General features: G+C 52.5%; 1 protein-coding gene across 1 annotated transcript; it reads left to right on the plus strand.

Moving 5' to 3' along the window:
• The first annotated feature begins 4,441 nt into the window (after nt 1–4,441).
• LOC116268104 (uncharacterized) lies at nt 4,442–5,251 on the plus strand. The gene is made up of 2 exons (XM_031649912.1): nt 4,442–4,540; nt 4,829–5,251. The coding sequence occupies exons 1-2, from the start codon at nt 4,442–4,444 to the stop codon at nt 5,249–5,251; spliced, it is 522 nt and encodes a 173-aa protein (XP_031505772.1).
• The last annotated feature ends 7,179 nt before the right edge of the window (nt 5,252–12,430 follow it).

Genomic DNA, 12,430 nt, shown 5'->3' on the forward strand with positions numbered 1-12,430 from the left:
TACCTTATCCATTAAGTCGCACACTATCAGCCATCCTCAGTGCATCATCCGATTATAATTTAAAGTTGACTCAATTTCCGCCTGAGAACAGCATACTCGCGAGTCATTTCTATAAAAGTGGGCAATTACAAGATGGCTGATAATAATACCACTGCAAGACTCATCCCGCCATTCAGATGATAGCCAGCAGCCAACTCAATCCGCACGTCACTGCAGACATCGCCACCAACCTCCTCAGCAGCGTCAGCCACTCCGACAACGCAGCCATCAGGCAGGCCTCCGAACGCATCGCCCACTACCAGTCCCACCCCGGCTACCTCGCCCACCTCCTCGCGATCATCAACACCAACCTCAAGGACGTCCACCACGCCCTCACCGAACTGCTGGTCAGGGCCGCACTCACGCAGCTCAAGGTCTACGTCAGGAAGAGCTGGAAGAGCGACGAGCAGGGCATCAGCCAGCAGGACAAGCAATACCTGCTGCAGTCTTTCGTGAAGACCAGCTTCAGCATCAGCGCAGTCGCAGAAACCCGACTGCAGGCCAGCTACATGAGGCTGCTGAAGGACGTCATCGAAATCACCTGCGAGTCCTCCATCGACGGCTTCCCGGAGGTGGCTGAGGCGATGCAGGCCGTGCTCCAGAGCGAGGAGAGCGTGCACATGCTGCCGGCCTGCCTCAACATCGTGCTCGGCTTCGTCAACAACCGCGCCACCATGATGGGCAGCCTCTTCTCCGAGAAGTGCGTGGCGATGCTGCAAACCCTGCACCCCCTGCTTTCCGAGTTCGCCGGCAAGGGGAGCAGCGCATCCACGAGCTCTACCAGGCGCTCGCCGACACGCAGTTCGGGGACGACCAGCTGGTGCAGCAGTACGAGCTGTTCAAGCGCAAGTACGAGGAGATCCTCTACCTCAACATCAAGCTCTTCTACAAGGCGCTGTTCATCAAGGACGTCGACCAGATCCGCCACATCCTCTACGAGTGGATCCCCGTCGCCCTCAACAGGATCCAGTACATCGATCCCTCCTTCACGCAGCAGGCCGACGTAACGCAGCAGGAGCAGGACACCGGACTGAGGGGAACCGACCAGTTCAACTACTTCCACAGCAAGAAGTGGGCAATCAAGCTGGTGCGGGCGTCCATGGAGAGACTGCTCATGTACCAGAAACGCCAGTCGGAAGCAGGCCTCTCCACCCTTCGCTTCTACCAGATGCACCTGCCCCTGTTCGTAGAGGTCTTCAGGAACGTCTGGCAGCACCAGTGGCCCAGCAGCATCAGGTGCGAACTGCTGAGGGCCTTCGACAGGCTGGTCGAGTCGCAGCCCGCCCGCCTCATCGGCGAATACGAAGATGTGCTGAGATACTTCCAGGAGGAACTGCTGCCGCCCATGATCGACCTCTCCTGGGAAAAGGAAGTGATGCAGGAAAGCCCCGTGGAGTTCATGGACCGCGAGAGGAACCTGGACTGCAAAGTCGGCATTTTCGAGTACCGAAGTGCAGGCTGAGCGCCGCCACGCTCTGGCTGTCCATCACCAGCATGAAATTGACTACCAAGAAGCAGGGAAGAGAGGTGAACATGCTCAGGAACGGCCTCATGCTGCTCTACACCTGGCTGCAGAAGGCCAGTCTGGAAACGCTGCAGCAGCGAGACACCGGCTGCTTCCTGCTCGCCAAGCTCAGGGACAGCGTCATCGAGGCGGAAGAGTACAGGCAGCCCTCAGGTACCTGGTGAACCGACTCATCCAGTAGAACATACAGATGAGCGACGGCAGCATCCACTTCATGGTGCTGGTGCGCGCCTTCGAGCTGGCCATCTAGTACGACAGACTGGTTGAGTACGACACGATGGCGATGGTGAGGATGCGCTTCAACAGCGTCCTCAACTGCATCGACTTCCGCAAGGAAATCCGGTACGACCAGCTGATCCTGCTGGTGAAGGGCAGCAAGGCCTTCCAGTACATGATAGAATGGCAACGCACCATATCCCAACACTCGCCCGAGTAGCGCCCTCCTGCGGTCGACCCTCAAGAGGTCAAGAACTTCATCGAGAAGATGTTCGTGCTGATCCAGCTCACCTCCAACGAGGAATTCATCTTCGCAGTCAACGGCGTCATGCGTCTCTCCATGAGGACCTCAAGCAGCACTACCACGAGATCGCCAAGTTCCTGCAGAACTGGTTCGCAGTCTACATGGAGAAGGACCTGAGCTCCTTCCGCAACGAGCCGGCCAGGAACTACCGGGAGAACTACGTTGAGATCGCTAGAGGCACCCTCACCATCTACGAGAACATCCTGCGCTACGCGGAGGACGCCGACAACGACATCGCCAGAGTCATCACCGACGAGCTGGTCAACGTCCTCACCTACATCTTCGCCCAGCAGGAATACGACGCCTTCATGGAGGACGAAGCCATCAACTTCCTCAAAACCTACCTCCAGGAAACCAAGCGGGCCAACCAGCAGACACAGTCCTGAGGTTTTGCAGAGTCATGGTGCTCAGGATAGCCGGCCTCCCCAAGGGCATCCGCCAAGCGCTCCGGCAGGCCCAGCAGCAGCTGGAACCGCACTCCAGCCGCTGGAAGGAGCTGCAGATCTTCCTGAACTGCGCGAGACCAAGACTTACGGGCTGAACGAGTACGTGGGGGCGATGCGGGCGTTCATCAAGCACATCGGCTTCGGCGAGCCCATCCGCAGCCTCTCCGAGATCGTCGGCAGCATCCTCGACGGGGCCACCAGCAACACAGAGCATCTAATCTACCTGGCCAACAGATACTACGGCTGCTGCAATCCCTCCCAGTACGAGGAGAGCTGCAACGGCAAATGCTTCTCGATGCTGATGCTGATCCACTACTACGAGCACCACCAGCTCCAGGAGTGCACCGTCCGCGTTCACCACTCCGTCAACCTCTACACCTTCATGATCATCTTCGAAACGCACAAGGAGTATGCCATTAAACGCAGGTTCGCCAAGTACAATGCGCAGCTCTTCTGCCTCTGGTTGCACCAGGTGCAGGACGCCTTCATCGACTTCTTCGCTAACATCGATATGAAAGACGTGCAAAGTTCATGAGCGAAGTGCTGATCTGCGAGCGCAAGTATGGCTTGCCTGAGATGAAGTACTACGAACAGTACATGCGCGGCGTTTACGGCATCAGTAGCCTCATCCGGGTGGCTCTGAGGTCCCAAAGCACTGGAACTTGATCCCAGTTTAGAAGTGGATAGATATCGTAGCATACGCGGTTAATTTCGGCTACAAGTCGACCGAGGAATACGCGGACCGCTCTGAAGAGGATGGCTCCTCCCTATAGTCTGAGAAGACGAAGAAGAAGACGAGCAAATTACCAGGCAGGACAAGTAAAGGCAAAACAGAACGATTACGCAAATGGAAGCAAAATAGCAATAATACAACGAAAAGGTCAAGGCGTTCCAGGAGCAGGACTGGGAGGACGTAGGAGAGGACGATTCTAGCGAAGAATCAGAGAGATGCTGGGAGTATGAGTAGAGCGAGACTGTCCGCTGGCCACGCCCCTCTAGGAACTCAACAACGATGGGATTTACCTGCTTGCCGCCCTCTACGAGCTCTACAATGCGAATCCGGAGCTTTACATGATGATCGTCGAGCAGGAGCTGCTGGCCAACAAGATCTACGCCATCCTGGATAGCAACTACTGCTTCACCGACCCGTCCCGCTCCCACTTCAAGGTGCTCTGCCTCGAGGACGAATGGGAAGGGGAAAACTGATCCGACCTTACCTTCACTTTTGCCTTCCCCTATTCAAATTTAAGTATGAACCTCAACTGAAGCAGGCTCCACTATCGGCGTTAATCTATAATTATCCCCGTCGGCACTAAACCGCCACTCTCTCCAACAGATGGACGGAAAGCGGTGGGAATGCTCGGGGGCAACGAATTCTAGTCTGAATATTTTGGAAGCCCTATAAATATAAATGTACAAGTGCGGAGAATTGAACATTTTGTGCATCGGCGAACTCATGGCCGGCAAGTCCACCTTCCTCGAGGCTTACACCGCCAGCGACCCCACCGAGGACACTTCAAGATCTTCCTGCGGCGGGAGGACGGAGAGGCGGGCGGCTGCATGGTCTACCTGCACGAGATCGAGGAGCGCGTGGGCGTCGACGTCTACCTGAGGAGCGGCTTCGACGGCGTGCTCTTCTTCGCCAAGATCGACGACTTCCACAACACCAGCAGGAACGTTCTGGAGTCGCTGGTCCTCTTCTCGCAGGCTGCGGGGTGCAATGTCTATAAAATTCCTATCAAAATCGTTGTGATCTCCTCCAAAAATGGACTGGAGTACGATGACATCGGCTACGGCGAAAAACGAAGCTTCCGCGACGAGGTCAGCAGGCTCTTCGACGAGCAACAGATCATCTACGTGTAGTCCGATCGCAGCTACGAGGCATAGCTAAGCCAGTTCTACAGGCAGCTGATGGCTGGAGAGGCGCAGGGGATCAAAGAGTCGACTTATTCCAACTGGTACATAAGGGGGATCGGCGGAATGATCCCAGTTGATCAGTTCAAATTGCAGGTGATACGGTTGTACGAGTAGCTGAAGGACAGCCTGCTGGTGGGACTCAGACTTTACCCCCGCAAATGGCGGAAAGGGCTGTTCTGAGCCACCCAATAATGATTTATTACTTACTTCATTCTTTCCCACCTTCCCACCTTCCTACCAGCGCCAGCAACCATCCAACAGAGTTCTATCCTTTTGGGAGAATTTTTGGTTTGTTTGGCAGAGGGCGGAGTGGTTGACTTTATATGGAGAGGGGGATGTCACAACTAATTATATTAGCGCGGAGGAAAGCGGATGAAATAGTTCTTGGAGGACTTCGCATGTGGAACCTTCTCGGGAGTGGTGGGCTGCCTCTCCAGCTACTACTTCGACACCATCAAGGTGCACATGCAGGTGGAGCCGCAGTTCGGCATGACGCGCATCATCGCCAACATCGTGCGCAGCGAAGGAGTGATGAAGCTCTTCAGCGGAATCTACTACCCCCTCATCACCGCCCCCCTCGTCAGCGCCGTCAGCTTCAGCTCCTACGAACTCTACAAGACCATCAGGAACAAGACAGAACTCGGCTACCTGGAGGGCTTCGAAAACGGGCTCTTCGCCGGACTCATCATCACCTTCATCGTCTCGCCCGTGGAACTCGTCAAGTGCAGGATGCAGATGAGCTCTCACAACGAGTTCAAGAACTCCAGAGAGTGCCTGCGCAGAATCTACCGGGAGGAGGATTAAAGGGCGTCTACAAGGGCGTCTTCCCCACCGCCATCCGATAAATCCCCTCCTATGGCTTCCAGTTCGCCACCTACGAGTTCCTCAAGGACCGCTTCGTGGGCAAGGAAAAGGAACATCTCAACATCATGGAAGCGCTGTGCGTCGGTCCCTTGGCGGCTCTCTGCAGCGAGCTGTTCACCTATCCCCAGGATGTCATCAAGACCAGGATCCAGCTGAGCCCATAGGGTACCTACCGGCGCAGTCGGTGGCTCAACGACGAGGGACTCATGAGCTGCGGAAGGCAAATTCTGAAAGGAGAAGGTTATATGGGATTCGTGAGGGGACTCAAGCCGTGCCTCCTGCGCGCCGTCCTGGGAGACGGCATCGGAATAGTGGTATACGAGAAGAGCCAGGAGGCGTTGGCGGCAGTGAAGAAGAGACATTGAGATGAGACGTGTTTGGTTGATATGGTGGAATATGATGTTGTATTAAAAATAATCACTTATACTCAAATATCTTAGTGAGGACGTGGGTGAAGCTGAGCTCCACTTCGGACAGCAGCTCGTTCATCTCTCTCTCGATCTTCCTCCTCAGGTTTGCGTCCTTGACGAGTCCTTAAAGGCTGCGCTTCGCCTCCTTCTTGAAGACAGTCAGGTCCCACTTGGCTGTCTACGCACTAAATGGCTCACTGTTACGCTACGTCAGCCGCCTTATCTCTTCAGCTTGCTGCTACAGCAGCCGGTTTGTGTTCTACTCGACGATCCTGCAGGCCTACTGGTCCTACTCGTGCTACCTGATCATCTATTCGAACTAGGCCCGCATCCTCCTCAGGTGCTCATCGGCGAATAACAGCTTGGATTATCTCTATTTCAACTGGATTTCCTTCTCCTTTAGCAGCTCGTCTTTTTCTTTTATGCGGTCGCTGCTTTCGGCCAATTTTTGCTTCAATTTTTACACTTCGGAGCCAGGTTCTATTCCCTGTTTTTCATTTGGCAAAGGAGTCCCTGAGGGACTTGAGTTCGTGGTCGAGCTGGTTGATGGTGCGCTAGTTCTTGAGCAATTCTTCGAGTTTCTGCTGGTTCTTGGTGAGCAGTTCGTCCTTCTTGCGCACGATTTCCCTGTACTTGTTGATCTTCATCTAGAACTCGTCCTTGTCGCACGTGGAGGCCTCCACCTTGCTCTTCACCACCCTGCTCTTGAGCTCGTGGTTGCTCCGGTTGGCAGCCGCCAGGTGTTGCGTCAGTCGGCCGTTCTTCTCCCTCTCCTCATTCAGCGAAAGCAGCAATTCCTCTTTCAGCGAAATCTCACGCGAGAGCTGCTCCGATATAACTTTGATTTCGGTGTGCTGGCGGTCTATCTTCTTCTCGAGGAAGCTGACGATTTCTGTGAGTTTGGCCTTCTCGATTTCCTCGCAGCGCTTGGAGCTGGGGTGGTCGATGTTGATGACCTCCTTGAGGACCTGCCGGATGACTGCGCTGCCCCGACGAGACTATATACTCATCTAACGATTATAATTTGATTAAAAATGTGAACCAAGATGATAATAAAGGATAGTATGGGCGCAATCAGTGAACTCACTGCCTGTAGCTCAGCTTGAAGTATTAGCTGTTGGGGAAGATCTAGCCGTCGATGATGCGCTCGTGAGCTGGAGCCCTGTTTCGCCACTGCCAGTATGAAAACCGGGGATTCTGGTCGATATCCAGCAGAGATTCAGTCTCTATCTTCTTCAGCTCATCGAACTCGTCTCGACTTATCGCCTCACCACGCCCACTTGGCCGTCGCTGAGGCATAGTAAACAGCCTCTGCCTATGCGTAGATGGCGGAAATGGGGATCCCACGCTGAAAGAACAGACCCTGGTGAATTTGAAGTAAGGCTATAGCAGGTTCTCCATCTTGCCAGATAGGATGGTGATGCATCCTCTCTCGTCACCGTAGAGGATGTCCTCGCCCATAAACAGACAGTGCGTTATCCTGTAGGGGGGCAAGTAGGAACCAATGCTGTTGATGCTTTCCTTATTTTCCAAATGGCCAAGTTCCTAAAGGGGTCATTGCTAGGATCAGATCCTCGCTAATGTCCACATGATAGGCCTATATATGTATCTTCCTGCCTTTGACTGGCTGCAGCTGAAGATTAGATGCTATCTTATAGAGAGTGAGAGAGTCGTCGCTTGCTAAGAAGAACTGGTTTTCCTCGTAAATGGGCTTTAGGCATCTCAACGGTTGTTTAGTATTAAGTTCAAACCTACAGATAGTCTCAACTATTCACTGAGAATGAAATATGCTCGTGAGACTAATAGTCTATTCCACACACGATTATTCCGAGCTTTATCTCTTGCAAGCCAACCACTTCCTTCAGGCTGTGATGATGTGTGCGGATGGTCTTGTAAGATTGCAGTTTTACCATCTATAGTGAGCGATTTCCAGCAACGACATCCTATCATCGAGCCGTAGAAGCAGTGGAACAGATTCTGCCCATTAGGAAGCTTCGTGATCCTAAACACTTGAGAATTGATTAGCTTGTTGCTATCTTTGAGGGAACTCAAGCCTACCTTTTGAAAGATGGCTCCATCGCTTTGGCTGCTATTGCGGATAAAGCAAATGTCTCCTGTCTTGTGACTGTAGCCAAACAGATGGAGAATTTGCTTGAATGCGAAAAACTAACATTCGTGAATGAATACTAGCCTTTGGCAACAGTTATCAAATACTGCTTGTTGGCATAATTGGCCAAAACTGCGTCTTCTCCACAGGAACAGAAGGAGACAGGAGCAGGCCCGTAGTGGTCGAACATATGAACGGAGTGAAGCAGGTCGTTGTAGAGAGAATGCATGTGGATTTGGCCATCAGCATAGCCCACCAGGATGCGAACATCATCCTCAAAGCGGGTCTTCCTATAGAGGATCGAGCCCAAGCTAGTCACTAAGGTATGTCCTTTGATGAATATTGGCTTACTTCATCCGGACTGACGATCTTTACCTGTTTTTGCTAGAGAGGTTAGCAGTCAGCAGCATATTTAGCTTCCTGAACTGGCCCCAGCAATAGTCGTGGCGGCGATCGGTTAGGAGAACTTTGGAGTATCACTTTCATTCTCAAAGGATGAGAGGTTGCCCTAACCATCCAAAAAGTATACAACTTCTCCTGTTACTTCAGCCAATAAGATTTCCTTTTGTTCATCGGCGAGAGGCAAAGCATTGGTAATCAACTTCATAAATGATATCGTCGTAAGCTACAAATTTCCCCTCGGCTGCTAGGATGTTCCTTGAGGTAGTTAGAAATAGAATTAATACTTTTGATGTCTGTTCAATCTGAAGACATCGTTACTTGATTTGCTGCAGATTAGGATGAAGATTCCTCCACTAATGGTCATCATCTTCTCGATTTGGGCTTCCTATAGTCTATGCTATTCTTTTACCGATGCTTGATACTGTTTTTCGATGAGACTGACTTGGAACCCTGAGGATTCTTGGGTCACAACTGCAAAGATATTATTCTATTTTATGCAATTCAGCTCGAGAATTGGCCCTAGAGCAGCAAACAGACGCACAATGTTGTATGTCTTGCGAAACAGGCTGAGGAGATAGACATCTCCGTCGTATGTCTAGAGCGCAATCGCTGTCCCCTTTTAGATTTTGCCTAAGATTTGGCAATGGGTGAAGCAAATATTCGAGAAAGAAGCAAGTTGGGTGCCTGACTTGACCTGACCATAGGTCCTCAGTTGGTCCCTGCTGAAGACAATCAGTTCCTCTCCTATGTGACCATAATAGCCATCTCCGAGGTAGAATCCTTGCCCATAGTTTCCTCTCGTGCGGTAGTTGCGAAGCGGCGAGCTAGATTTGTAATTGTGGAGGGAAACTTAGTTGTAAGTCACGATGAGGACCTACCCAGCGACTTCAGAGTAGAACTGAAGCAGATTCACCTTTTATAAACGCCACTCCATCGATTAGGAGCAAATCCCCAGTCCTTTCTCCAGGTCATAGACGCATAGGGCTGTCTTCCCGTTCTCCTCCTATACGATGAGTCCCAGCAGGAAAAGAGACTGAGAGTGCTTTACCCAGTTGGCGAATCTAATCTTGAACCGAGGAAGCGGATATTTTATGATATTGTTGTGATCGATGTATACTCCTTTTTCGTTGATATTGAAATGCAGCAGGACCAAGATGTGTCCCCTCGTGTAGAATATGGTCCCAACTGTGCTGTTCTCTTCGAACTGCCAGTTAACTCCGCTGAAGACGGGGGATTCGGAGTTGACTTCCTCGGGCGGGTCCCAGTGGATAGCGTTATTGGCGAAATCGATCCTCTGGGGTGCCAGCAGCAGAACCTTCCCTTGTCATCCAACACCCACACGTAGTCGTGCTTGTGGACTCTCGATGGCAGCGCTTCCATCCTCGATATCCTCCCGTGGAAAGCAAACCGATCGTGGAAGGTAAGGTCGTCTTCAAGCAACCTGTACAGCTACAGTTGGCTTCCTCTTGCTCCCATCACGTATCTTCCTTCGTTTTCCATGCGGTAGGGGATGAGGCTTCTGAGAGAGGAGCCGTTGGAGATGTTATGGTGGAGGTAGTAGTTCTGCATGCTGAATCAAAAACATATGAAATATAGGTGATGTAAATCCATTCATATCATCGCTTGGCTGCCAGGTTGATGCGCAGGCTCTTCGCTCCCAGCTTCTCGCCGTCCAGGTCAGTGGCCCTCCTCACGCTCTCGCGGTCCAGGCAGAGCCCGAAGCCAACGCACTTCGACTCGCCCTTGTCGTCTACGTAAAAAAATAACTACTTCTGAGGATGCGCAGGTTGGTAATCTTCACCTTCTTCTGCTTGAAGAAGTCCGCAAGCTCACGCTCGTCGGCGTTGGTGGGAAGCGAGCCTATGAAAATCTAGAACTCCCGCTTGTTCCTCATGGCGTTCCTGATGTCCCTGTCGTCGAAGTCCTCGTCCGGCTCGGCGTTGCCCTCGTCCTCGTCATCGGAAGCATCTCCATCGAGTTGACCAGCAGAACTTCGTAGTCGTGGATGGGGGAATTCTCCTGCTTGCAGGCGTTGATGAGCTTGTCCATCTGTCCCCTCAGCTCCTCAGGCACGTCGAAGACAGCCGACCGCTTGCCCACGCGACGCATGCCCTTCACCGCCTCGCTCAGGTCTTCGCTGGCGTTTTTGCGGAGGAAGCTGAAGATGAAACCGGGGGATTGGTACTCGACGGGACACTTGACCAGGTAGGTGATGTAGCCGTCGATGGAGCAGAGCAGGGAACGCTGGCTGATCTTCTTGGTGTTTCCGGAGATGAAGGCGAGCGCCTTGGAGAGAGCCTTGGTGGCGCCCTCCTCCATGATCATCTCCTCGGCGATCTCGTTGAAGTACTGCAGCACGCTGTCCTCCACGGTCTTGAGAGAGATCACGATGTCCCTTGCACTGGCCTTGACGATGTCTCCAGGCTGGGGAGGACCGATCTTGCGCATCTTGATCTTGGTTAATCTCTCGATGCGTTCGAGGAGAGGATGCTGGGTCTTTGTGTAGAAGGTGAGGCAGACTCCGCTCTTGCCGGCGCGACCAGTCCTGCCCGACCTGTGGATGTAGGTGTCGATTTCCTTGGGGGGTTCCAGCTGGACGATGAGGTCGACTTCGGGGATGTCAATCCTCTGGCGGCGACGTTGGTGGCGACGAGGCACTTGAGCTTGCCCTCCTTGAAGCTCTGGAAGGTGACTTACCTTTGCTTTTGCGGGATGTCGCCGTGGAGGACTTGCGTCTACTGCTTGAGGTTGGCCTTGAGCAGGATCTCGTTTGCCTACTTCTTAGTCTAACAGAATATAATGGTGCGACCGTGCCTGCCTCCGTAGAGGTTGACGATGTCAGCAATCACGGAGTTTCTATGATAGTAGGGGCAATTGAGTGCGAGATGTTCTACGGTTTTGGAGGTCCTAATTTCTGAGTCCTTGATGAGGTCGACGAATTCGCGATCGGGGCTGAGATAGGTGCGTGAGAGTTCGACCACCCAGGAGGGGATGGTTGCCGAGAATAGCAGATTTTGAGTTTTGTTGGGCGGTCCGTGCTTGCGGATGAACTCAAAGATCTTCTAGATGTCTTCCTGAAAACCCTGTTTCAACATCTCATCTGCTTAATCTAGGCAAGTTACTTGCAGGTGGGACAGCTTGATGGCTCCCCGCTACAGCAAGTCAATCAGCCTCCCGGGTGTGGACACGATGATGTCGCATCCATCACGAATCTTCCGAATCTGCTCGTGGATGTCCGCACCCCCGTACACCGCCACCACCTCGAAGTCACCCCGCATCCGCAGAGAGGAAATCTCGTTCTTCACCTGGATCGCCAGCTGCAGTTAACACCAGAAGTACCTCACGAGTGGGAAGAACTATTAGGAACTTCACACGGCCTCCGTCCTTGAAGGCGTCGATGCTGCGGAAACGCTATATCACCGGAAGAGAAAAGGCAAGGGTCTTGCCTGAGCCGGTGCGATCGCGAGCGATGAGATCCTTTCCCTTATAGATGGTATCAAAGGTTTCGTACTGGATGGGGAAGAAGCGTTTGATGCCTTTTTCCTTGAGGACCTGGACCATCTTCTCATTCTTGATGAAGTGGGAGAGCTCACTGCGTTCGCAGTGCTCAGGCTCCACCTTCACCGCCTCCGAGTTGACGTCCCGGAGCAACTTGCGACCGGTCTCCTCGAAATCGGAGATGTTGTTTTCCGAAATTCTCTTTGTCATCTGTTGTTGAATACAATTAATATGAACAACAAACCCAAGCATATCACCCCACACGCATAAACAAGTAGAAAGCGCCAAACAGCAAGGATCATCCGGGCGGATTGGGAAACTGTGGTGGGATTATTTGGATGGGCGGTGTGGAGTTTATAGTGTATGCTTTCCGCCAAAAATGATAGAAAATATGAAAAATAACACAGATGCTTATTATCATGAGAATTCCAGCTTTCTCCTGTTCTCGCCTTCTCCTCACGGATGGGAGTGAGGTCGGCGCCGCTTTTGGAGCCCATCGAGGACTCAACCGACTACTAGAATCTGAAAGTGGACTGCCGCTTCATCTCCTGCTGGGGGGATTGCCTCACCGACTTCATCCCTGGATCGGCGACTCTTGACGCTGACGGTATGCTCTGCGTCCTCGATTTCATCATCTTGCTGATGATTTACTGCTGGAAATAAACTTCCCGTGTCTGAACTCTCCCGAGAGAGCTTCGGACT

The sequence above is a fragment of the Nymphaea colorata genome, unplaced genomic scaffold, assembly GCF_008831285.2.
Source record: "Nymphaea colorata isolate Beijing-Zhang1983 unplaced genomic scaffold, ASM883128v2 scaffold0113, whole genome shotgun sequence".
Lineage (NCBI taxonomy): Eukaryota > Viridiplantae > Streptophyta > Magnoliopsida > Nymphaeales > Nymphaeaceae > Nymphaea > Nymphaea colorata.

Excerpts from the sequence above, each read along its gene's own strand:
- LOC116268104 (XM_031649912.1), top strand. The coding sequence starts at position 4,442 with ATGGCTGGAGAGGCGCAGGGGATCAAAGAGTCGACTTATTCCAACTGG. Across the intron at positions 4,541-4,828 it reads TTGATCAGTTCAAATTGCAG|TTCTTGGAGGACTTCGCATG; the intron begins GTGATACGGTTG and ends CGGATGAAATAG.